Source organism: Plodia interpunctella, chromosome 23, assembly GCF_027563975.2.
Source record: "Plodia interpunctella isolate USDA-ARS_2022_Savannah chromosome 23, ilPloInte3.2, whole genome shotgun sequence".
Lineage (NCBI taxonomy): Eukaryota > Metazoa > Arthropoda > Insecta > Lepidoptera > Pyralidae > Plodia > Plodia interpunctella.
This window is the reverse complement of record NC_071316.1, coordinates 3372392-3396816: the sequence shown is the minus strand read 5'-3', so window position 1 is coordinate 3396816 and position 24425 is coordinate 3372392. Positions and strand designations below refer to the sequence as shown.

General features: G+C 37.6%; 2 protein-coding genes across 11 annotated transcripts in view; one reads left to right on the top strand and one right to left on the bottom strand.

The window, feature by feature from the left end:
* Positions 1–464: 464 nt before the first annotated feature.
* On the bottom strand, positions 465–19721 carry LOC128680157 (collagen alpha-1(I) chain-like). Of its 9 annotated transcripts, none has more exons than XM_053763016.2 (21): positions 19627–19721; positions 17186–17281; positions 15655–15825; positions 15110–15240; positions 14284–14454; positions 13545–13673; positions 12798–13172; positions 12404–12533; positions 11347–11966; positions 10822–10930; positions 10372–10478; positions 9471–9612; positions 8905–9003; positions 8126–8245; positions 7442–7597; positions 6747–6861; positions 5551–5669; positions 4834–5054; positions 4391–4712; positions 3620–4063; positions 465–3378 (listed from the first exon to the last, which is right to left on the bottom strand). In XM_053763016.2, the coding sequence occupies exons 2-21, from the start codon at positions 17253–17255 to the stop codon at positions 3038–3040; spliced, it is 4092 nt and encodes a 1363-aa protein (XP_053618991.1). In that variant the 5' UTR covers positions 17256–17281; positions 19627–19721; the 3' UTR covers positions 465–3037. The 9 variants fall into 9 exon arrangements, with proteins under 9 accessions (XP_053618991.1, XP_053618990.1, XP_053618993.1 ...); XM_053763015.2 differs by having other exon boundaries at positions 19534–19716; XM_053763018.2 differs by lacking the exon at positions 19627–19721 and adding an exon at positions 19129–19503.
* A 1566-nt stretch (positions 19722–21287) lies between these two features.
* The window catches only part of LOC128680118 (catenin delta-2), a 40254-nt gene continuing 37116 nt past the window's right edge, over positions 21288–24425 (top strand). For both annotated transcript variants that reach the window (XM_053762932.1, XM_053762933.1), the window contains exon 1: positions 21288–21696. The gene's annotated coding sequence lies outside the window, so the exon portion shown is untranslated. The remainder of the gene's footprint in view (positions 21697–24425) is intronic.

Here is a 24425-nt window from a genome sequence, read left to right as displayed (position 1 = left end):
AATAGATAAAGCTTAAAGAGGTAACAAACTTAATTTCGAATTTATAATATTAGTTAGGACTAGTTTTTGCCCGCGTGAATTTCCCACGGAAGCATTTATTTTTTGGGGATGAAAGTTACTTTTCTTAAGGTACCTATGTCATTCTCCGTAGACAAAACGTGCAGAGGTAACAAACTTATTTCCGCATTTATAATATTTGTTACGATTAGGATAGGAATAGGAGTTTTATCTGTTCATTTATAGTCACAGTGCTCTTTCATGCAAGCCTATGGCCGCCATATTTTCGCCGTACACACTAATGCGTGCGCAGCGCTAATGCAGCACGATTGTATGGGGAATCTTAACGAACGTGTACACACGCATATGACAACCCCACGAAGTAAGTGCTGCGCGCGCACTTAGTGTATATTACGGTTGCTCCTTTCAAGTAAGATAATAATCATATACTTATAATAAAACACGTATTTACAAGCATATCATATATTTTTTTATAATAATTAAGAATAAATTCTTACATCACGAGTTATAAAATAAATACATTTATTGCCTTAAATTAAGTCCAAAAGTACTCTGTACAATTATTGTTAGCGATGTACAAACGAGAAAGACAAGTAAAAATATCCAAAAAACAAGGAAATAAAAAATAAAAAAGGTCTTATCGTGAATCTGTAAGTTCACAATTCTGGGTCACAAATCTACGAACAACTTAACAAATTGTGTCATAATCACAACCAATAGTTTGCATCTTAATTTCATTCCTTATCAATATTACACAAACTATTTTATATCATTGCTCTTCGCTTATCCTAAAACAAGAACCATTCTTTACCTTATATTAATAATTACAGTTAAATTAACACTATCTAATCGCGAACGTGTGTTTTCTGGACTTTGTTGTGCTTTTTCCATTCATTTCCATACCCTTAGGCCCGAACTCGACGGCCAGGAGCTCCGCTCGTTACAGCCAAAATATATTGAGTGAAATACACTATACTTAGTAGTATGAGTACTTTTTATTACTATGAATCTGATTTGAACTTAACCCCAAACATAGTATAATAAAATCTCTAAAAATATTTTGTATTCAATAGAGCGTTTGTAAATTTGTCATCGACACGCAAACAAGAACTTATGTTACTGTTGCTTGTTACAATCAATATGCAATATGTCAAAACCAAATTTACACAAAAAAAATATTAGACGAAAAAATCAGTCTTCCAATGAAAAAAATGTTATCCTATGCAATTTCAGGCAAGGCTCCTGGCTGTTCGGTTCGCTTAGGCCTTATTAATCTGCGGCGCGAAGTGAGCAACGTATCGCTAGCAGGGATGTATTGCCGTGCGTTAGTGTTCTTTAAAATCATTAGTAAAATAAAATTAAGTTTTTAACTGATTAAAATGTTGCTTTTGACACGACGTTATAGGCAGAATTCTGCCGCAATCCGCCGCTCACTTCAGCGTGGTCGGAGGCCAAGGCCGCGTTCATTGCTTACAAACAATGCGACACGAATCAAAGGCCACTGTGAATCCACAATGTGCGACTACTAGCCTAGCATGTTAATACTATGCCGTTAAAACCGTGCGAAAAACGTTGGCATTAAAACTCCATAGAAAGCGATAAATTAAGATACAACATATCACGAAAGTAAAATCATGTGGCAAATAATATGGCATCAGATTTTAAGTACTTTTAATTAAAAAAAAAATTAAAAGTAGAACTACACTAACCGTGTTTTAAGTTTGAAAAGTCAGAGAGTACAAATAATGTATACTCCACTTACTGTATAATTAAGTTAAGAGTCTATTTAAGGTATTGGAAGACAGAAAAACATTGCTATCAGATCAAATTAAAATATTCAAATAATTAAGAGACTGGTAAATTAATTCCGAGAGATACTGGCTGTATGCCAAAAATTAAGATATATCAATTTTACTAACAAGATTAATAATTAAAAATAAAACTAAGAATGGACGAATTGTTTAAAATGTAGTCATTATAGCCGGAGCTGGTCGGTGCTGGCTGTCAACACAGGGACATTAATTTCAAAATTGACTAGATATCTGTGTGCATAGGAATCATAAAATAGCTAAGTAAAGGAACCGAATACACTGAATTCTGGCATGTCTCTGTAGAAAAAATATCTTAAACTAATTTATTGCCATAAGCGAACGAATTACCTCTAGACTGTACTTTAAATTATGTAGAGTACACAATAACACGTCTAATTTTGTACAATTTGTACAAAACGCAACCGCATTCACTAACATACACGATCCGCCGCTATAATATCAGATACGAGAAATGTCTTATCTTCTGGATACCTATAGTAAAATGCCAGAAGCGCATAATGCCGATATAGAAACATTTAAAAAAGACATCTACTGCTATAATTGTAATTATTTATTTACATAAAACTGTGTTTATATCAGATGCGAGTAGTAAACGTCGAGTAACAAATGGCATTTTGCGGGTTGACATTTCGCGCACCTGTCATTATGCGCGCGGGTACAATCGTCGCTCAGTCGACACCTACAGATAACTACTAAAGAAGGATCAGTTCGTCACGACACGGAGTTGCATCGAGAGATCTCACGGCGTCCGAATTGAGAGAATTTGTAGTGCCGCGGATCAGCCGTTTCCTAATTCCACCGTACTATCTTTTGATTATATTTCTAACAGTAGCTTATTTTATGTGATGGAACATCATAACTTGAGAAATTTTAAATAATTTAATAATAATCTATCAATTAATTAAGCATAATGAATTAATGTGTAAAATTTTCGAACAGCTAACGTTATCGATCACAAATATATTTGATATCAGTCAAACGATTTTAGTATCAAAATCGAGAGACAATTCCGTTAGATGTCAGCACCGAAACATTTACTGTTGTCAATCAAAAAACTGTCAGTCGAGTGCACTATATAGGCGGAGACTTCGGCTAGTCACAAACACAATCAAAAGATACCGCGGACATTTAGACCTTGTGAAGAATTAAGTACATAACGTGGCGCATCAGCCGTGGAGGGACACTCGTCACTTGGGCGGGGGGTAGCTGGGGTGCGCGTAGCCGGCGTGGGGGGCGCCGGCGCGGCTGCCGGTCGCGTACAGCTGCTGCTGGAAGTTGTGGAACTGCGCTGCGTAGTTGGGATCAGCCGTGGATGGCACCGCGAAGCCCTGGCCTTTGAACCCTGGGCCCGGGCCTGCCATGGATGGTGGGAGCGGCTGTGCGGCCCCCATCCGCACGCCGGGCCCCATGGCGCCCTTCACGCCGCGGAACCCGGGCCCGCACATGCCGCCCGGGGCGGGCCCGGGGCCCCCGGGGCCTCCGGGGCCTCCGAACGGGTCGCCGCCCATTTTGGGTGGAGAATTGAAACCTGAAGTAAATAATTTTATTTCACGTAATCACATAAGTACCGTATAAGAAACCTTTTGAAATAGGAGATTATTTTTTAAAATTTTCATCATTCTATCAAAACAAAGCCGGCGCAAAAGGAAATAAAATTCAAAAAGAACCAAGAGCTGGCAACACTATATATGTATGTCTCTTTACAGACTCAACTGAAAGTCAACTTAATTACAACACAATAACAAAAATTCATAACATAAATACTTTACCTGCAGGGTAGGGCGACATCCTGAGCATCCCAGGCCCCCTCATGACGCCCCTCATGCCCCCCTCCATGTCCATGCCCCTCGCCCCCGGCGGGAAGTACTGCACCCCCTTCCCGCCCTCCATCTGCATCGGACTCGTCACTCTTTGCAAGAAGTCTAAGCTGGGAGGTCCTCTAGGGCCAGAATTGCATGGCATTTGCGGTCTTGTAGGTAGGTATTGTATGGTGTTGGGGGCGCTGGCTTTGACTTGAACGTTGGCGCCGTTGAAAGGCGGCATTTTGCCGGCGCCCGGCATTCTCGCGCCCATCATGCCGTCGGAGGGCATGCCCGGCATGTTGCCGCCCATCTTGGGGCTCAGGTTGATGTCCGGAGGGAAGTCCCCGCCGCCCATCATGCCTTCCATGGGCCCGCCCATGCCGGGGCCCCCCATGTTGTCCATGTGGCAACCTTGAAAAATTATATTGGTATGTGTAACTACTATTTTTCTTTACAACAATAAAATGGTTTAAAATTCTTCACTATAACATGGGATCCTCCATACATTATTATTATATTAAACAATATTATAGTAGCTCGTTGTTAAAATGATTTTTTAAATATTTAAATCTGAACAATTTTATTTCTAGATTTCGTTATGGGTGGTTTTTGCTATAATAGTCAGGTTTTGTAAGTGGTTTTTAGTAAATAGCAATCCAATTAATAATCTTATTGGGACAGTACAGTAGATAGATTCAAGTTTTTTATCCAAAAGTAGACCAATATTTAAAAACTCACCTAAATCATTCATCATCATGTGCGGATGTGAATGCGGATGCATTGAGTGGTGGTGTTGCATGTGGTGAGGCGCGGGCGCGAAGGGCCCCATGGGCCCCGAGCCGCCGGGCCCCGGCGGACCCGGGCCCGGGGCCCCGGACGTCAATTGCTGCGACATCTGTGCTAGTGAGGAGATGGGGTCGAACGATGCTGCGTTAGGGCCCATGGGGCCTCCAGGGCCCTGGTTGGGGTTGATGGGGATGTTGTCGGGCCTGTTCATGCTGCACGAGCCGGGGAAGGGCCCCGGTAAGGTCGTGCTGTTGGGCCCGCCTGATAACGTCGTCTGCGGACAAAAATAATGGATATGCCTAATTGTAATCAACGTTTTTAAAGTATTCAAACCCTATAATACCCGAAGGGTTTACCATTATTATTTTCATATATTTTAAAAAATGAAATCTCACCTCAGTACTGGTCATGTTGTCGTCCAATCCGGCAGAGGGCGCAGTGCTGGCAACGCTACAGCTGGGCTTGCCGCCGCCGCCGCCGGCGCCGGCGCCGGCGCAGGAGGACGCGGACGACGCCGGCGCATACGGCCCCTGGCTGAGGCTGTCGCGTTGTGGCGTTTTCGATGCGCTGTCCTGACTCGACCGATTTGAAGATGGACTAGGTCGCGATTTTTCGTCTGTTGCAAGTGAAATGTGTCAATTGTGGATAAATTAAGAAATTTTATTTTTTTACAGCAAAAAGAGACTGTAGAACCGAATATTTTATGACAGACGGACATAGCCTAGACAGGCAACTATAGTCAAGTAGTTATGGAATCACAGCCGAATCTACAATTATTTTTTCAATTTGAATATTGCAGACGAAACAAGTAAGTACAGTAGTACCAGGTTTATAAGTTACCTCGGCATTGTTCGACGGCGTAGAATAGTACTACCGACCGCCGACTCTGGCCGAATGAAAACATTACTGAAATAACGAACTTATTGCTACTACATAAGAACAGGAGTCGTGCTATCTCGCTCATAATATTGTAAAATATTACACTTGAGGGCCAACTCCAGACATGGCGCGTACGCATTAGCAAATAGCGGACGGTTTTGTTCGCGCGTCCAAATGCAGGTACATCGCAGGTGTAAGTTATAAAAGTGGAAGTAGTGTAAAGACAGAGGTACCCTGAGAGCACTTGTTGCCGGGCGTCTGCGGGTTGAAGCCCGCGCCGGGGCTGCGCTCGAGCGAGAAGCGCCCCGCGCGCTCCAGCGCTCCCAGCGGCTCCGGGGTGCGAGGCATCATGCTGCACACACACCAGACATACAAAAATAAATTACATTTTTGACAATGATAGATGCTCCACGGCGATTTCGTTGTTTATTTTATCTATCTGTCTTTATCGAACTGCGATTTGTATCCTGTTGTGAATTGTTGCCCGATTCTCACGCAATCGAAGTTCATATCGGCAATTTTCTCAATTTTTTTCGAAGGTTTACAATGGGAAAATCGATCGATTCGATAGTTGCATTGAATTGAACTCTTTCAATTGTGATTTTTCGTAAGTCAAGAAACCGTGTTAAACCTTCTAAAAAAATTGGAGAAAATTGGTGGAATGTACTTGAATGTAATTGCATGAAAATCGAGCCCCAGTTGCTAAACTTTATTATCAGGATGCCTAGTTGTAGTTCAGGAAAAAGTTCTCTTCATTCGCGAATCGTTCGGAACAAGGAATAGAAATTCCTAATTCGCAACTGGCAGTGAATCGCAGTTACGAAAACGGCCGAAGAGGTTATGTTTCTTCCACTCTCTCTTTCACTCAATATTTTCTCTCCATTCTTTGCTAAATCCCGCTGATATTAAATTCCAATTATTTATTCATAAATTAGACCTTCACAGGCATTTTTTCAGGTCAATTTTTATATTAAATAGTCATTTCTCACAAACTACAAACTACTGGCATTTCCATTCCATTATTGTTACTTTCAATTTTTTTCTAATAATATATAAAAGTGCATAATGTACATAGGTAGTCAAAAAGTATATTAAAACATGTTATGATTGTGATCCGAGTGCTGATAAAAAAATATATACATATATATATCGATGTGAAACACAACTTAACAAAATATACTTTATTATAAAGGCGAAAGTTTGTTAAGTATGTTTGTTATTTCTTCACACTCCATCTGGGCCAATTTTGTGGAAATTTGGTTTTGAAGTAGCTGATACTTTGGATAGATACATTTTTATACCGAAAATAAGCGATTCTCGCAGAATTTGGTCAAAAAGACTCATAAACGCTTATAAAGTAGACGGCGCTACTGTGCATAAAAAAGTTTTTTTCTTAATAATTAGTGTTGTATATTAAAATGAAACTTACCCAGCTGGTGACTTCTGATTGGAGCTAGATTGTGGCGTCTGCCCCCCGCTATTAGACGGAGGTCCGTTGTCTTTGAGCGATGTGTTCGGTTGCTTCTGTATCGTCAGCTCTTGCCCTGAGACAGACGATTGTTTATGGCACACCACAGACAAGACAGAGGATGATAGACGAATTAGCCATAGAGTAATGAAGGTACGATGTTAGCACATTTTCACCAACCACCACCAAAATGAAAACAGTAAGAAATCACACACAACGCAAAGACAAAAAGTAGGCGATATTCTCCCTTTTTTGCGAAGAACAACACATAAGCATGCAATAATTTTCACAATCACAATAATTTAAAAACGAGACATATAACATTTGAAAGGTTGTTACAAAAATAAAGCTGTGACTTAAAACATAATGAAACAGAAATAATTGATTTCTAATTGGGTCTACCTATATAAAAAATAAAATTACAAGTTAACGTACTAAATATGATGTACATTTATTCCCACGAAATAACAAATATACTATTTTCACTTCAACAGAGTAATGTTTTCTAATATCACCTAATGTCGCAGATTTTTCCACGAATAATTCACCTCAAAGAATTTAAACCGATACCTTTTAAAAAAGTGCACGATTGACGTAGACAAGCGTAGCCCCAACTTCGGAATTATTTCTGCGTTCGTTTATTTAAGCCAATTTACCTTCGAACTGGTTGAGGTAAGATATTTGCTGTGGGGAGGGCACGGGCATCAAACTAGGCTCCTTGCCATGCGACGCGCCCTGGTTCTTCTGTTGTTGCGCCGCCAAACATTGGAGCGTTCGAACAAACACGCCATCGTCCAACTTCTCTAGGATCTCTTATGTGGCCAATGTTTCGTCCAATATTGGTTCCAATTTTAATTTTTATTTCGTTGTTATTTCGTCACACGTTGGGATTTCAAGCGTCAAGCGTTTTGCGGGGAGGAGGGGGGAAAACAAAAAATACGCATTACAACTACAGAAAAACAAAATTAAATTAAAAAAATGCACGTCAGTTTTCTGTCGGGTCTAAAATTAAAAAAAAAAAACATTCGTGGTTGGGAAAATGTCTAACACGGAAACGGCATGCTCTACGTCTATGGCTTCTAACTTGCTAAGTTAAAACTTTAATCGATCATGCAAAACTCTTGAAACTTCATTTGGAGTCGTACTTTTGGAAGGACAGTAATTTTATTTACGACATTTTATTGACAAAAATTTTATTTTCCGTTTATGTAATTAATAAATAACAATTATTTTTCACCCACTTTAAAACATTACATATCAAGTGAAAATTCCACATGAATGCTACACAATCATTCCAAAAGTACTCAGTACAAATATATCTAGAAAATGGCAAAACCAACCTGGTGCGTCTTGCTTAGGCCCCTGTTTGCAGTGCGCGGGGCTGTTGAGCCCCGAACCCGATCGGGAGACTTCGGCCGACATCGGCATCTGTACCGAGCCGTGGCTCGGCGATTGTGTTGCTAAAGGAGGACACATTTATATCACTATCTCTGTCTCAACTTTTTTGTTTCTTAAAAGTTGTGAAATAAAAAATATTAGTAGGTCGTAATAGTACGGGTGCGAAAACCACCGGAGAAAGTTTTTTAGAAAATATCCAACCAAATCACATACACAAAACTTTAACGTTTCTTTATAAACGCTGTGGCAAAGCAAGACTAAATTCAAAGTGTTTATTGCCATTAATATTGTACACCAGCAAACCTACTATCAACTTTTAACGAATAAACTTGGAACGATTCAAATGCAGTTCAATTTAGGAACCTAAAATGAATCGCATTCATACTAAAAATTAAGTCGATAGTACGAATTTTCGATGCAGTTCAGTTTAGGTCGTTAAGTGGATCGCGTTAAGAGATGATGGTAAGCCCCCAGTTCTAAATAGATACCTATTACATGTTTATATACATTACATGTTTATATATAATATGAACCCTGTCGGGTATATTGTTACTACATTACTGATGCAAGCAAAAATGTGTAGTAAAACAATATTTTCGTGTAGACGAATTTGTTGAATGTTGACATATTTAACTTGATTGTGCGACGTACAAAAATCGCAGCAAATTATGTTATTTACTAATAATCGTAACAATATATATCTGATGATGGTGATGCTTACCAATAGGTACTGAGGCGGATCTGTGTAGAGGGGAGGCTCCGTAGGGGGGCGGGGGGAGGCAGCCGCCCCTCTCTGAGCACGGGGATTTCACTTGTGTACCTGCACAGACACTATCGTTAGCAAAACAGAGCTAGGAATATCCATACTAATACTGAACGTTATTCATAAAAAAGATATAGTTTATTTAAAGCTAAAGTATGTTTAGTCACTATCGCGCTTCATGCCGGCTACCCACTAGCCAAACTGGGACAGATGTCGATGCGAATCCATGAACATTGGGTAATTTGTATGAGTGCTTTTATTTACCGCAATGAAAACCAAGCAATGTATGCCGAATCCGCCAAGTTGGGTGAACTGGTCCACGATAGTTTGGAGCCAGCATTACAAATTTTGGCATTGACAGAACGAGACAAAACAAACTTTAGCTGTCTGTCTCAGTCTGTCTGTCACGCTTTCACGGCTAAACCGCTGGGGCGATTATGATGACATTTGGACTATATAGTTAACGACTCGAGATCGAAGATAGGTAACAGTTAGTGATATAATAAAAAAATGATTAGACTCACTGAGCTCGTTGTCCATAGATTTGGGGTCGTCGAAGAACTGGTGGTGTATCTTATGCCAGTCGATGTCGTTGGCGGGGCTCTTGGGGCTGCGGAGCCCGCGACCCGCGCCCGGGCCCAGCCCGCCGGGGTCGCCGGGGCCCATCTGAAATTAACGTTCCTTATTGCTCTAGAATTTACTGCTTGACTGGGCAAAAAATAAATTTAATAGGTATTTGAATATCCAAATTATAAAATATCATATTGCATAAATGTCTGGAATTATTCAGTGATTTATTATTTTTGTTTGTTCTTATTATAAAAGTATTATAATTTCGTTTGCTTTTTGACTACAAAATTGTAACGGCACAGAATATAACTGGCACACAAGTTCCCATTAGAAAAAAAAATATCTGATTTGACTAGTTGGAAATCCAATTATAGTCTATCAAGTGATGAAAGTAAATGAGGGCGCTGTCTCCTGTTGACTGGCAACACTAGGTGTTTATAAACTAAACTTGACCATTCTATTTGATATTGCAATGAAAAAAAAAATTTTGTTCGTTCAAAAACAGTTTTCTTCACTTTCTTGACAGATTGTATGTTACAAACTCAAAGGTTGTATAACATTTATTAATAAATAAATCATTTTATTTCAAGTAATAACATAAGTACAAACTATTAACTTGAAACTTTTCATAAAGAATCTACCAAAAGTACCATATCACACTTGGTATGTATATAGGTATTTTAATGCACACAAATATGGGATTTTTGCGAATAAAATTGTAAAATACTGAACGTAAAAAAAATATGACCACTACCCATAGTCATCAGTGTTCATCTTGAACAGTTGGGGTTCTAGGGAGAGAATGAATGATTTTTCCAAAGACCATTTGGACCTTTGGACTGAAACTATACTCACGTTTCTCCCGCGACCATAGTCATCGCACATTGGTCCGTTTGGCATTGGATGGTGGTCTCCACACTCGCCGTGCATACCCATCATGCCGCTGTCCATCATCATACCGCCTGGAACAAAATGTATATTATCAAGTGTCAATTTGACAAGAGGCCTAACTGCAGAAAATAATTCTTGAGGGAAGTTCGTCCCTCCAACGCAGCGGGACCTTAATATAGGGCCATTTAATAGGCAATCCTTACATATTATAAAAATAAGTTCCCCTGGCGCGTCTGTTTACTTGAAGGCGACAAACTCAAAAACTATCGAACTGATTTCTGTACGGTTTTCACTAATACATAAAGTGATTCCTGGGAAGGTTTAGGGGTATAATTTATTATAGTTTTACCCAAGCGAAGTAGGGACGGGACGCTAGTAAAAATACATAGAATAAGATAATGTAAGAATACATACCGTTCATAGCATTAATGTTAGGCCCCGGCATCATCCTAGGCCCCATGTGGGGTCCGCCCCTCATGCACGGTTTAGGCCCGCCCATACCACCCATAGGATTGGGCATTCGCTGGAGATAAAATTATACAATTAATAAATTATTGCATCATTTTTTAATAACAATAAAAAAATATATTATAAATTATTAACTAAGGTTGGCAAGTAGTAGTAAGACCACTTGATCTTTGCAATAAGCAGTTTTTACTAATTAATCAAACCATATTTTTTAATAATGTCTAAAACAAAGACTTGTATGACAGTGATATCGTGCGACATCACAATTTTAGAGTCAAATAATTTTCCTAATATACTTTATTCAGCAAAAAAGTAGCAAATCGCATAGAGTTTATTAAATTGACATTTTAATTATCGTGTTTGGTAATTTAAATAATTGTGCATTTTATTTTTTAACCAGGCACAGAGCCAATTAATCGTATCATAAGTAGTTATAGACTCAGCATTAGAATGAATACACAAGACATTTACCCCCATAGGGCCGCCGCACCCTCTCCCCATAAGAACATCTGAGCACATTCCTCCAGCCATATCCATTCCCCCACACGCCCCTCTGATCCCCTTCATCCCACACGGCCCCATTGGCCCCATAGGTCCGTTAGGCCCCATCCCCGGCATCATCGGCCCATTAGGCCCCATCATGCCATTAGGCCCCATCGATCCGTGCCCCATTCCCATACCCGGCCCGCCCATCCCCATCGGCCCGCCCATAGGTCCGTTAGGCCCCATCGGCCCGCCTGGGCCCATAGGTCCGGGTCCCATGGGTCCGTTTGGCCCCATGGGACCGGCCATAGTGCAGCTAGGGCCGGAGTTCATGCTGTTAGACATTGAGACCATAGGGCCGTTAGGTCCGGAGCCCATGGGTCCATTAGGGCCCATTCCGGACATGGGTGGGAAAGGCATGTTCATGTTTCCGGCGGAGTTAGGGGGGTTGAGGTCCTGGCTCTGCTGGTTGCCGTCGCCGGGCTGGTTGGGGTTGTTCCCGCTCTCGGGGAACAACATTTGCTGCATCTTGCGGATCGTGGCCAGTTGTTCCTCGCGGTGCGCCCGCTGCTGCGGCGTCAGGTTCTCATCTGGGATTTTGACACCTACTTGGATAAAAATCACAAATTTTATTTACAATGACATCCTGATTCAGAATAAAACTGTGAATTCCACACAACTCTTATTATGTATACAATATTACCATGTTTTTTTATAGATTATACAATGAAATTAAAATCATTTTTTGGGAAATTACTCTCGTGGTTCAAATGGAACGGTAACTGAACTTGAATGTATAGGTTTGAACGAATATTTAATGTATTTTCAACAATCAATACTGTGAAGTTTGTTTACACGTTAGGGTCCGCAAGAAAAAACGGACTTTGGCAGTTGCCCGCAGTTGTACATAATTTTCGTACATATAATCGAATATTTTGAGTCTACAAATGTAATTATTTACAGTCGTCCGCATACACGGATGTGCTATTGACTGTACAACTGCGGGAAATTGCTAGTTATTAATTATTTTAAGAAAGACTGTTACCTTTAGGCCCTTGTTGGCAGTCGGAGGAATCAGCGCCAGAGGTCGGCGTGTCGTTGGCGTTAGATTCAGAACACGGCGGCATGTTGCCGCCGCCATTCGCCATGCCATTCGACATCACTGAGGGGTTTTTCTGTTCAAAGAATATTATGGTCAGGAAATTCAATAAAAATCAATTCGATTACTTTTTTTTACTATGTTTTTTGCTAGACATGTAATTTTTTTTATGTACCAGTCTATTTCTGTCGCAAGATTAGTGAAAAGGCTACTAGAAACGCGTACGCCCATTTAACGTAGCGCATGCCCTAAACAATATTTTTTTAATGCAAATATTTTAAATATTATTTAATTTTAAATATTACTACATTTGCAGGAATACATCAAAATGTTAGCTTACGGTGTCCCAGGGCATTTCACCATCAGCACCGAGGCCGTCCATGACACCGCAGGACGGGGTGCCCCCTGGAAACCCATCCATGGGCCCCATGCCAGGGCCCATCTGCCCCATGGGGCCGGGGCCGCCCTTCATCATCATCACTTGATTGCCAGGCCCGCCCATTCTATTCGGACCCATCATGTTAGGCCCCATGTGTCCCATGCCGCCGTGGCCCATCGGACCCATGTTCGGGCCCATGGGACCGCCCATTTGGTTGGGCCCGCCCATCATGTTGGGTCCGCCCCTCATGCCGCCCCTGGTCTTGGCCATGGCGAGGTTGTTGAGCCACTGGGCGGGGCTCTGTTTGTTGAACTGGCCCATTTTCAAGGGATGTTTCTGTAACAATGAGACAAATCATGAACTTAGCAGATAAGTCCTTCTTTTTCTTATAGTACTGAAATCACAGTAAAATTGTATAGTATTAGATAAAAAAATATACAAGCACATTACACGGTAGTTCGTAGTTGGTAGTCGGTTTAATTAAGGACATCTATTGTAAAAGAGGTATTCTCAAAGTCATAGTCAAGTTTTCTCCTCTTTTATGACAAACTGTACATATAATGACTTTGCAAAATTAATTAATTCGTATTAAAATCTTTTCTCCAACACGTATTTAGTTTTTATGGTATTTTGATAGGAGCCCCAACGGATGCTTCGGGGAGCACACTTTGAGAACCACTGAGCTAAGAGACTATAGAGAAGGCCTACCTCCAAATACTTCTTGGTGCCTGGCTGTGCGCAGTGGTAGGAGATGATGGAGTGGTGCTGACCAGACAACACGGCCTCCGCCCCCTTGTTGGCGAGCATGGTCGAGAACACGAAGATCTGGCTCTGCTGCTGGCGGAACACGGACCATTTTAGTACAAGAACTGTGGGGCTGCCATTAGTATCGAAAAAGTCAAAATTTATATGGGAATCGAACAGCGCTTGTGTCGTATGTAAACTGAACTATTCATTTTCCATATAAATTTTGACAATAAGATTATGTCCACACATATATTCATGCTAACATCAGAGATGTATAAGTTGGGAGCGCACTAAGATACTTTGACTTTTATAGAGTAAATTACGAATTTCGAAAGCCTCGATCTATCGGGTCTACCTTTACAGAGACATTTTAGCTTTAGTTACTCTATCTCACTCATCTGAACGTGTTCGCGTTTGTATTCACGGCTACGATGCCTCAAAGCCCTCTTATAAAATAAACCTTAAAATTTTAAAACCTGCTTGACATCAACCCTCTTTGGTAATGCAGTTTTTGCCACTCAGCTGTCAATGCTTTTTATCCCTTACTCGCCTCGTACGACATCCACGGGCGTATATGGAGTGGTTCTATTCCCGCCCGAACCACACGCAGCGTAGCCTTAGCTACCTCACATTACATTGAAATATATATTTCAATGTAATGTGAGGTAGCTGTAATAACATAAAAATTGTGAACCTTTACCTCCATACTCCCAGCCTGTTTACTGATGACGTTGGAAGGCAGTGTCTGTGCTTCGCTGGCCGACATCGGGCCCATAGACACACCGGGTCCCATGGGCCCGCCGCCGCCGCCCATGCGACACGACCCCATTTCCGGGCCCACGTTAGGGTTCCGGCAATTTTGATTTCCATCCTGTAAGAAAAAATAAGAATTTTTGTTTTTTCTGAAGTGGCACAAAATAACCAGTGGGTGGATCGCCAATGGGTTGCCACAAAGTAAAATATAAATATTAAGTTTTTTCATAATTAAGGTTAATTAATATATTTGAGAGACTATTAGTTTTTGTTGAAATATTTAAATCTAGAGATTATTAGAACGCACAGTTAAACAATAACAAGGGCTTGCATAATAGTAGGGTGTCCACAACAAATGTTTAACAAGCCCTTTAATTTGATACCCATACTGTAGAAATGCATTAAAAATTACTATTTCGCAATGGATGGTCCGCCATATTGGATTTAGAATGACGTCACACAGCTTATCGTGTATTGTCATCCATACTAAACGTGTATACAACATTTTAGCTCAATCGGTTGAAGATATCTACTTCAAAATTGTGTAGCAAGATTCCACCCGAACAAACATACATACATACATACATAGCAAGTTAAAAAAAAGCTTTAAAAAATAATCCTTGACATCCCTGGCATTCAGTGACCATTTTTAAAATTCCCGGAGCATCACTTCGAAATTTTCAGTAAATTTGTTTAGGAAATTATCCGAAATTATAATTTAACAAAAAATTCAACATAAAAAAACACTCTAGTTATAAAAAATATATTGTTACCTGCAGATTCCCCGTGGAGCCTCTGAGTCCAGTCTGAGGGTCCAGTATGTCGTTGGAGTCGGAAGACAGCCGCTCCGACTTCAGCGACCCGGGCCCGCCCAGCTCGCACTGCGGAGACTTCGTGGGGTCACCTGAATGAGCAACTGGATATTGTATTACTTTCGTCACTGGTTGTAAACACTGGTTGACAGTTTAAGTTCACTATTGTGTATGCGACTACTTACACTAGATGTCGGTAGGTAGTCGTAAGTCATGCCGGATGGCTTTAGGTGACTTCTTTCTGGTAAAATCTGACACCAGTGTTAGCAATAACACATTGGAAATGAAGAAAATTACATGCATGAGAGGAGCCCAGCCAGGCGCCTCAGGTACCCTTAGAGCGACACTGTGGAGGTTGATCTACGTGAATTGGGAGCTGTCAACTCATATTTTCTCCGACCATGCTTTCCAAGCCCCAAATAACCATCCACTTTAATAGTTGATATTGAAACGATAGACAGAACAATATCTACAGTTTTCTGTATCATTGGCACCAGCATACTCACCATCGTTGTCCATGAGCGTGTCGATCTCAGTCTTGATGCCGTCCACGGCCAGCTCGGGCGCGGAGTCGTCCTGGTGCGGCTCGATCTTGACCCGGTGAGGTCCTTCCTCGGGCTCCTTCTTCAACGCCGCCGGGGTCGGCAGCGACGCTGAAGGGGGGCGGGAGCCGTGCCCTGCACAGACACAAAATCCAACGGCTCAATAAATAAGTGGCGCGGAATCACAGCCAGCGCCGTTATAGAAGGTTCTCCCTAATAGGGTATTTCAAAGATATTCGGAAATTACCTCAAATTGTTCATTATACAAAAATACATATGTGATTTGATTAAATCTTTGGGAATTTATCTATTTTTTGGGAAAATTAACATCATCAAAGTTTAATCAAATTGATATAATAAACCTCCAAACCGGTAAGACACCAAGACTTCTTTGAACCTTAGTCGATGGAACCATTACTCCAAGACCACTATTATTGACTGAAAATGCATGACATTTTGGTCATGTGATCAAACATGGAAATTTAATTAATTAATTAGTGATTTATTTGAAAAGACACAACAATTTTAAAGTATAGTTTAGCTAAATTGGCTTAAAAAGCCTTTTCTTATAAAACTACAAAAGTTTGATCAACATTGCGGTCCCTATTATATAAATACCCTCTTAAAACTATTTTTGCAGCACAAATGTTTAGTAAATATATTTTTTTTAAATGTATTTCCAGAAAATTATCATCAAGTCAGTGTTTTTACAAAATTGATTGGCTAATAAATAAATGAGATGAATCAATTTCATGGATTGTAAGCATAGCTCTCACTACTACTATTTTCTCAACATCAGTTTTTTCTTGTTTCTTTTTATTATACACAAACTTTCTAGTATTCTCAGATATACTGTTATCCTATTTGTTTGGTTTTTAAATCACTGGAAATTTTATTCATCACAGTTTTGTGAAATTTTTTTGTGATGAGTAGTTAAAAAAATAGGCTAGTTGACAAAATTTGACGACTATTTGAAGGCCTTTAAATATTAGTAGAAACAAAGTGAAGAAAATACTGTGATAATTACAATGTTTTCAAAGATATGACAAAAATAAAATCACATATTTTTGGAATCGTCCAAATGTCCAAGGTATGTTTATTCAAAAGCTACGTAAAATAAATAGAGCTGTATAAATTTTGTGTTTATGGTGATGATTTCTTAATAAAAAATTAAAATTGTTACAAAATACCAAAATAAAAGTTGTTAGTATACTTGGTAAAAACTTTAGTAGAGTTAAGTTAAAGTTAATGTTTATGTTAACCGTTTGATTAAATGTTTATACAAACTTCAAAATTAGTCTATCCACTACAACAAATACAAAACCTTTAAAAGCACTCTATTAAAGTATTAAAACTTCGCATAAAGGGTCTACCATACAGGTGGTAAGAAATTATTCTTACCACTTCATACACATGTATAAATATTTTGTTACATTTTTAAGTTTTTTTTTTTTAATATTTTAAAAATAAATTTATAATAAAAAAGTATGCTTACCAGGCTCTGTGGGATCATTGGGCTCGTCTTTGAGGCGAGCACCTCCGCCTTTCTCCTTCTCCTTGATCATACCCCTGCGTGCCTTCGCCAACTTGACTGCATTACCAAAGTTTTTATGTTATAACAAACGACAAAAAAACAGTACACTTATTTTATTTCATATCGGCATTTCTTCTCAGCTGTTCTCATTCCAAAATGTTAGTTGTAGTATTGGTAAATATATAGTAATTTAGAACATGACATGAAAAAGTGCCGGTGAAGGTCTAATTTCTGAATCAATGATTTCATTTCACAAACTGGCAGCTTATGAAACCAATGTGTGAATAACTACAAAAATAAAAAAATGGGACTTAGCACAAACCTATTTTATTTAATGTAGTTCCTAATGTAGTTAATATATTGTTTATGTGTTCAAAGTGTGTATGTCTTGCAGGATGGAGATTCTATGTAATCTTTTCTTAAAACTATTTACTACTAACTTTTCAATGACATCTTGCTGGAGCAGTGTGGTAGAGTGTGAGCTTACTTATACAGGTAACTTAGTTTAGCTTGCAAAGGACCAAGTCATTACATTCAGACCCAAAAGACATATAGGAGAAGACAAAATATAAGGTTTATTGTATTTAGAGTCTTTTATTTGCAAGTATTATTACAGTAAAAGGCCAGTAAAGGGTGTTAAATAGGTTGTCTTGAATTCTCAATACCTAAATAGTTTTATTACTCTCATTTATAAGACTTAAAACTTAGAAGTATTTTGTCAGGGTTGATTTATACCTTGACTGCCTTATCCCAGATACAGCTGTGTGGCACTACTGGTATAGTGTCTTGGGGAATCAGTTCCCTTAGGCACAAGTAGTTGTGCCAAAGTCTTATTTTGATTATGACAAAACCTATACATGTGACACCCCCATGAATGTTTAATTGTATATTTAGTTAATAAAAAAAACATAAAAATAAATTTTATAAAGATTAAATTATGAATAATTGAAGATGTTAAAATACAGTTAATGCATAACTGTATTTTTACATAACTGTATTGTACCATAAACAAAAAGGGTCACAATCACATAATAAATAAACGTTACACTATGATTTATAAAGTTTCACATATTATTACTTAAAATAAATATAGCCAGGAAGAATATGCATTACATGGATAACTAAAATGAAATCAATACATGTCTTGGAAAAAAATATTACATTATTTTTATAGTACTAGATTCTCTATTTCCTTTATGTGAAATTAGGGTATCATGACATCAATTTCCCTACATGTGGTTTCATGTATATTTCCCAATCACAATGTTAACTTGGTACCTACTATGTAACGTACAACTAACAAAAATCCCTCCTACAAAATGTATGCCAGCATTAGTGTTTAGCTGATGTTCATCAACATCAACATCATCAATTTTAAATTATGTTATACTTAACAGTATAACATATTTTAAAATTTAGTTGTTCAATTATCTTGTCAGATTTTTATTTCACTGCGCATGACCAAAACATGTTATATAAGATATAAACAAAAGGTGACCAATGTTATACCATCGGGTCCTTAGGTCTCTCAATTTATTTAGCTTACCAATGGGATTGCTAATAAAATTGTCCTACCATTTCAATATTATTGTAAACACTTGTAACAAACAAACCCACAAGGAAACATTAGTTGATGTGTGTAGCCTCATCTAACTGAAATGATCACAGGCACAGGCATTGAATAGGTTGTTGTTATTGTGACTGGCCATAAATACAAGACAGCAAGAGATAGTTCACCTGCATAGTACGCATTTGTGTACATACAAAACGTATCGGCGCGCATTCGTCACGCCCATAGGCATTGGCACAGGTCCCGCTAATCCACAAACGGCATTTCATTACAGGAATGTCATTATACTGCAGCAACTGATCGAGATATTATTATAAATAGAGATCTCCAAAACCTTGATGGCTAGGACGCAGGCGGCGCGCGGTGTCTCCGTCTCAATTGTCTTCCGAATAGACCCTTACCTATCCAAAATTTTCACTTAAAATGAGAATATGCTGCGAAACCCCATAAAAATTCCTGGTTTATTCTCCATACATAAACAATGAGATAGGTCGGGTGTAGACAGGCGCGCGTACACGGAACGCACGCTTACGAAGGCTGATTTATTACTTTGAAACGTTCTGTACGCGATATTTGAATCTTGGAGAAAGCGTCTAGCATTATTTTATATAATTCGTGTGATCTAATTAAGATTTAACGATGGGTATGCAGCAAGAAACAAAAAATCGGGATCGCTGACATTTTTGTTTATGGTACATCGACGAGATCCAGAATCCACAAATAAAGCGAATAAACGTACACGATTACCGCCTCCCGACGGATTTACTTGCACTTGATAACACAAAACACTTTGTTTTTTCACATTTATGTTAGTTTCATCGTCAAAATATACCTGATTTATTTAATTTCTATTCTTTCTATCAGCATTAACACAAATCACCACGCACACAACACACAACATACAGATACAGATAGATAAAATAAAATATGTGCACACATGGACACCTCAAAGTGACGTCGATTTTTGACTTGTTTATCGATTATACAATATTCGATATGTCCATAATAAAAAAAAGCAATGATGGCACGCCATGGCTTTGGGCATAGTGATGTACCGCTAAGAAAATATTTGTTCCCAAGAAACATTTAAGATAAAGGAACAATGTGAAAGATGAGAGTTAACTAGGTAATTTTAGATTTACTAAATTGCACAACTTATGCACTAATTATGAAAATATGGTTAATACAGCTAAAATTTAAAAAGAATTTAAATCGATTAAATAACTAAGGAGCTTATAGAGATCTCAAACAATATATCTTGTACTTTTCTCGCAAAACGGAGTTTAGTGTACATATTCATGTTCACCACAGATATAAGAACTCTATTATATGTGATACTTATATAATTCGTCATATATCGCCGTATATGATGGTAAAAATGTGTGACGTGGCAATGATAAGAGCCTTTTATTCATATTGCCATAGGCGATGCCCTAGCTAGCTGGCTTGTGTTTTTTAAATTAGGTTTTTTTTAAGTTTAGTTTGAGTTGTTATTTCATTTGTTTTAATTTCATGTTTCTTTACTTCCAAAAAATACTTAATACAAACTTGTTCATTTAATAATAGGTAATACAAATTCTTGTCATATTAGAGTCCTGAATGGGCTTGATTACAGAAAAATCTCATTAGAAAGCTATTAATATATTGTATTGTTTGTTGACCAATCAGTGAGCCGCTCAAACTGTCGTAGTTAGATTATGTCGTCTTAAGTCACTTGATCTTTAGTAGTCAGTTTTATATTCTGCTTATCGGGTATTCAAACTCAATCTTCAAGAAATTTTGGAGAAACAAAAGTACGTTTTTATGTTCAAAATATAATTTGTATATGAAAATATGACTAAAATACGAAGAAATATAAATAAATTATTTGAAGCATAAAATATTTTATGCTCAAAAAAAATATTTTGTGCAACAAGTAACAAAAAGCTTAAATCATCCTTATTCAAAATCTGCCAAACGATAACCGACTAGTTTTTTATTTCATTGGGCACATTACATACATATTATGGTAGAATCTAATTATAAAAACAATTAAATTTGATTGAAAAAGTTATTCATTTGATTTTAATTTTATTGAAAATCGAGTTTCATTGATCGATTACCGACTAGTTTCTGATTTCATTGGGTACATCACTATACATATTACGGTAAAATCTTATCTTAAAAAAGGTATTAGGTTTTAATGAGGTGTATTTTATGATTAATACCTAATTATTTTAATTACGAAAAATTATATAATATTATAAGATAACAATTCGCTAATTTGTACCATGCGATGCAAATTATTACATATTGTACATAAGACATAAGTAGCTATTTTACAATCCAAATGTTTTGCTATGGTTCATACCAAATGAAGATTTTATTATTAAAAAGATTTTATTTTGTAGTCATAATTTCTTTTTCAATAATGATAGTCTGAATTTAGACTGTATACCCGTAAATTCTTTTGCTACAGAGTCATCGACTATAGAAATCAAAGAAATTGTCTATGAGTGATTTGCGGTGAAGGGAGGAGGGACGATTTCGCTTCGTTGTCGCGTAGAATTTTTAATTTCTCTGTGAATTGTGGCGAGATTCTGTGTAAAGATTGAAATAAGTGACCATAATTTGGTGCTCGAATTGTGTACAAGTGATTAATTTGATGCCTCGCTTGCCGGTTGTTTAACGCCACCAATTACATTCCGACCGCTCCCTGCGTATATAGCACGTCAGTCGTCAAGTATTTTCATGCCTGTTTGTACTACTTGCTATAGTAGGGGCCGTGATAGTAAAAGCTGTTGGAAAGTGCATTCGTACGGGAAATTGTTAGTGTAAAAAACTATCCCACGTTCCAGAAATTTGTGAGCGTTATGAGGTGATCATTGAGACAGTGCGTTTTGCAAGATTGTAGCCATTTTCGGTGAGTCCTAAGTTTTCCATTCAATCGTATTTACGTGTCGACAACTCAGTGTTTGGTGTGTGAATATGTGGAGAGCATTGCAATGAATGGATTTGTTCTAAAGCTTTCTAAAGTTTTATATCACTTTGTAAAAAAATCTTCCTTTTTCTCATTGGGTTTGATGACCATGCAGTCTGCTTGTGTGGAAGAAAATAAAATTAGGTCGATTATAAAAATATGTTTTGACTTTAGGTAAATCCATTGGCCAAATATTTGCATAAAAATAAAGAGTATAAGCTAAGGCTAATTAAAGCATAAATGTGGGACAGGTAGGTAATCAATATAATTATCTAGTCACCTGTTCCATTGGATTCCTTTAATCAGTACTCATTTACTTAGTGGCTTGAGTTAGATACTATTATCATTTCAGAATTTAGTATAAGGTTGGCATGCTTGTACCACAATCTCAAAACATTACACATTGTTATAAAAAAGTCTCCCTGTCGTGTCTGTATGACAAATATCAAAAAGACAAATTTTTGTACTGTCTTCACCACAAGATAGTGTATTTCCTGATGAAAGTAAAGGTGTATAATTTATTACTTTACGCAAGTGAAGCAGGGACAGACTGCTGGTAATAATTACTTATTTATTTATGTTCACCATAACAGCGTAAATATAATACTAACAAATAGGGAACTAAGTACTACTTATTTCTATAGAATTATTTTCTAGTAGACCCACAAAAGTAAAAAGGAAATACCTATAAATGTATACTATTATATCCATAAATTTCCACCCCTACATTATTCCCCTAGAGATGCAATTTTCAAAATCTAGTTATATTTTACTAACTATATATATATAGATTACCAATTATATACAAATACAAATTTAAATTAAAAATTTCATGTGTCTTACTTTAAAAATGATGATGTTTCATACAAACGTGCATCCCCTATTTCACCCCCTTGGGGATGGAATTCCAAAATATCCTTTCTTAGTGGACGTCTACTAATCACAATCTACCTTCCTGCCAAATTTCATCTTCATGGGCTCAGTAGTTTTCGAGATTTCGTGATACATGAGTGTTTTTCGCTTTTATATATGTATATAGATTAGAGTGTAGACTAGTTACTAAATGGTACTATAGAGTAGTTTACATATTAAAAATAAAATCTGTTCCAAATGGCTCGTTTTTCATATATATATATTTATATTGTATTTATTTATTTTATAGTAAGAATATTCCGCAATACTCACTGACAGGCCTGGAATTCTACATACCTATTTAGTTCATTGTTGAATACTTTACAACAATTGAAATGTTTCCTCGTTTATTAGCATCAATGAAGTATGACAAACATTCAGGTTTCATTCACATAAAGTATGACTCAAAATGTTGCTATGTTTATTTCGTCATCTGTAGTCAGTTTATTATCATAAGAGGCTTATAATAAGCCTCTTTTGTAAAAAATATTCACCGATTTAGGCTTTTGGAATAGTTCTTCATTATGGTTTGTCCCTCTCTTGCCAAAATTTATAACTATTCCAGACATAATTTCAAAATATGTTTTTTATTAATATTAGCCAGAGCTGACAAATGAGTTTTTTGATTTATTGTCGCAACATTTATTAATAATAATTATCAGCTCCTATAGAGATAGGAGGAGAGCCTCAGGTCAGTGGAATACCTTTTTAATAAGCTCGCATTCACCCCCAATATAATTTATATGATTAAATGTGCTTCAATCACATATAATTTGTAGTTACTTCTTTCGAAATAAGAGGTTAGTGAATGGAAATGAGGAGAGGACAACTTTATCCATACTCTATCCAACCAAGAATAATTTTTTAAGCATAGTTTAAGAGGTTTTTTTAATTTTTTTATCTGTAGACACAAATTAGGTAAAGAACCTATATCCTGTCGGTTTTACAATTATATAAAAGTGTCCTTCAACATGATAAACTCTTTTAATTACTAACTCCATTTTCTTTTAATTGCTGAATACATTAACCTCAATGGATGGTGTGAAGATAACGCATTAAACAAACAACAATGGTCAATTCAGCTTTCTTTGCCTGTCTTTATTGTGTAAATTTTAGTAAATATTTTTATTTGTTTATTGTTAGGAGTATAGCTCTATCTAATGCCGGCTATAAATTATAGCGAAACAGTTCGCCGTACTTTGGCGGATTTGACATACATTGTTGGCTATTCATTGTGATAAATAAAAACATCTATCTCATACGAACTAATGAGGATTTATAAATTAATTTGGAATTAAGAATCTTGATGTCATGGGATAAACACTGAATTTAAATTCAAGGAACTTCTATTTTCGTGTGTTTTATATAAAGATATAAAATGAAGAGGAGTCACTGCTGTTAAAAAACAAAAAAGCCGGTGCAGAACTAATGCGCGTTTTTATTATGTAGAATTGTAGTTACGGTTAGGTCGGCACCGGTTCACGCATACGCAACACAGTCAGTTTACTGTGTTGCGTATGCGTGAACGCATTTGTTATAACAATAAAGGACGGTGCAGTTTGATCGTCTGCACGCGTGCTCGCATTGTGTGGTATATATCTATATAAACTGTTTTGTATACGCATTAGGTCTTAAACGCACTTTACTACGCATTAGGTCTGTACAGGCCTTTTTCAAAAGATACATTTAGTAATAAGTAAATCGACTTGGCGAAGGATTACAATACTTGAGGTTGGATTAAGGATCGTTATAATCGGCTA

Excerpts from the sequence above, each read along its gene's own strand:
- LOC128680157 (XM_053763011.1), bottom strand. The coding sequence starts at position 19,007 with ATGCGCGCCGATACGTTTTGTATGTACACAAATGCGTACTATGCAG. Across the intron at positions 15,826-17,185 it reads CAATGATCCCACAGAGCCTG|GGCACGGCTCCCGCCCCCCT; the intron begins GTAAGCATACTT and ends GTGTCTGTGCAG. Across the intron at positions 9,613-10,371 it reads ACTATGGTCGCGGGAGAAAC|ATGGGCCCCGGCGACCCCGG; the intron begins GTGAGTATAGTT and ends CGTTAATTTCAG.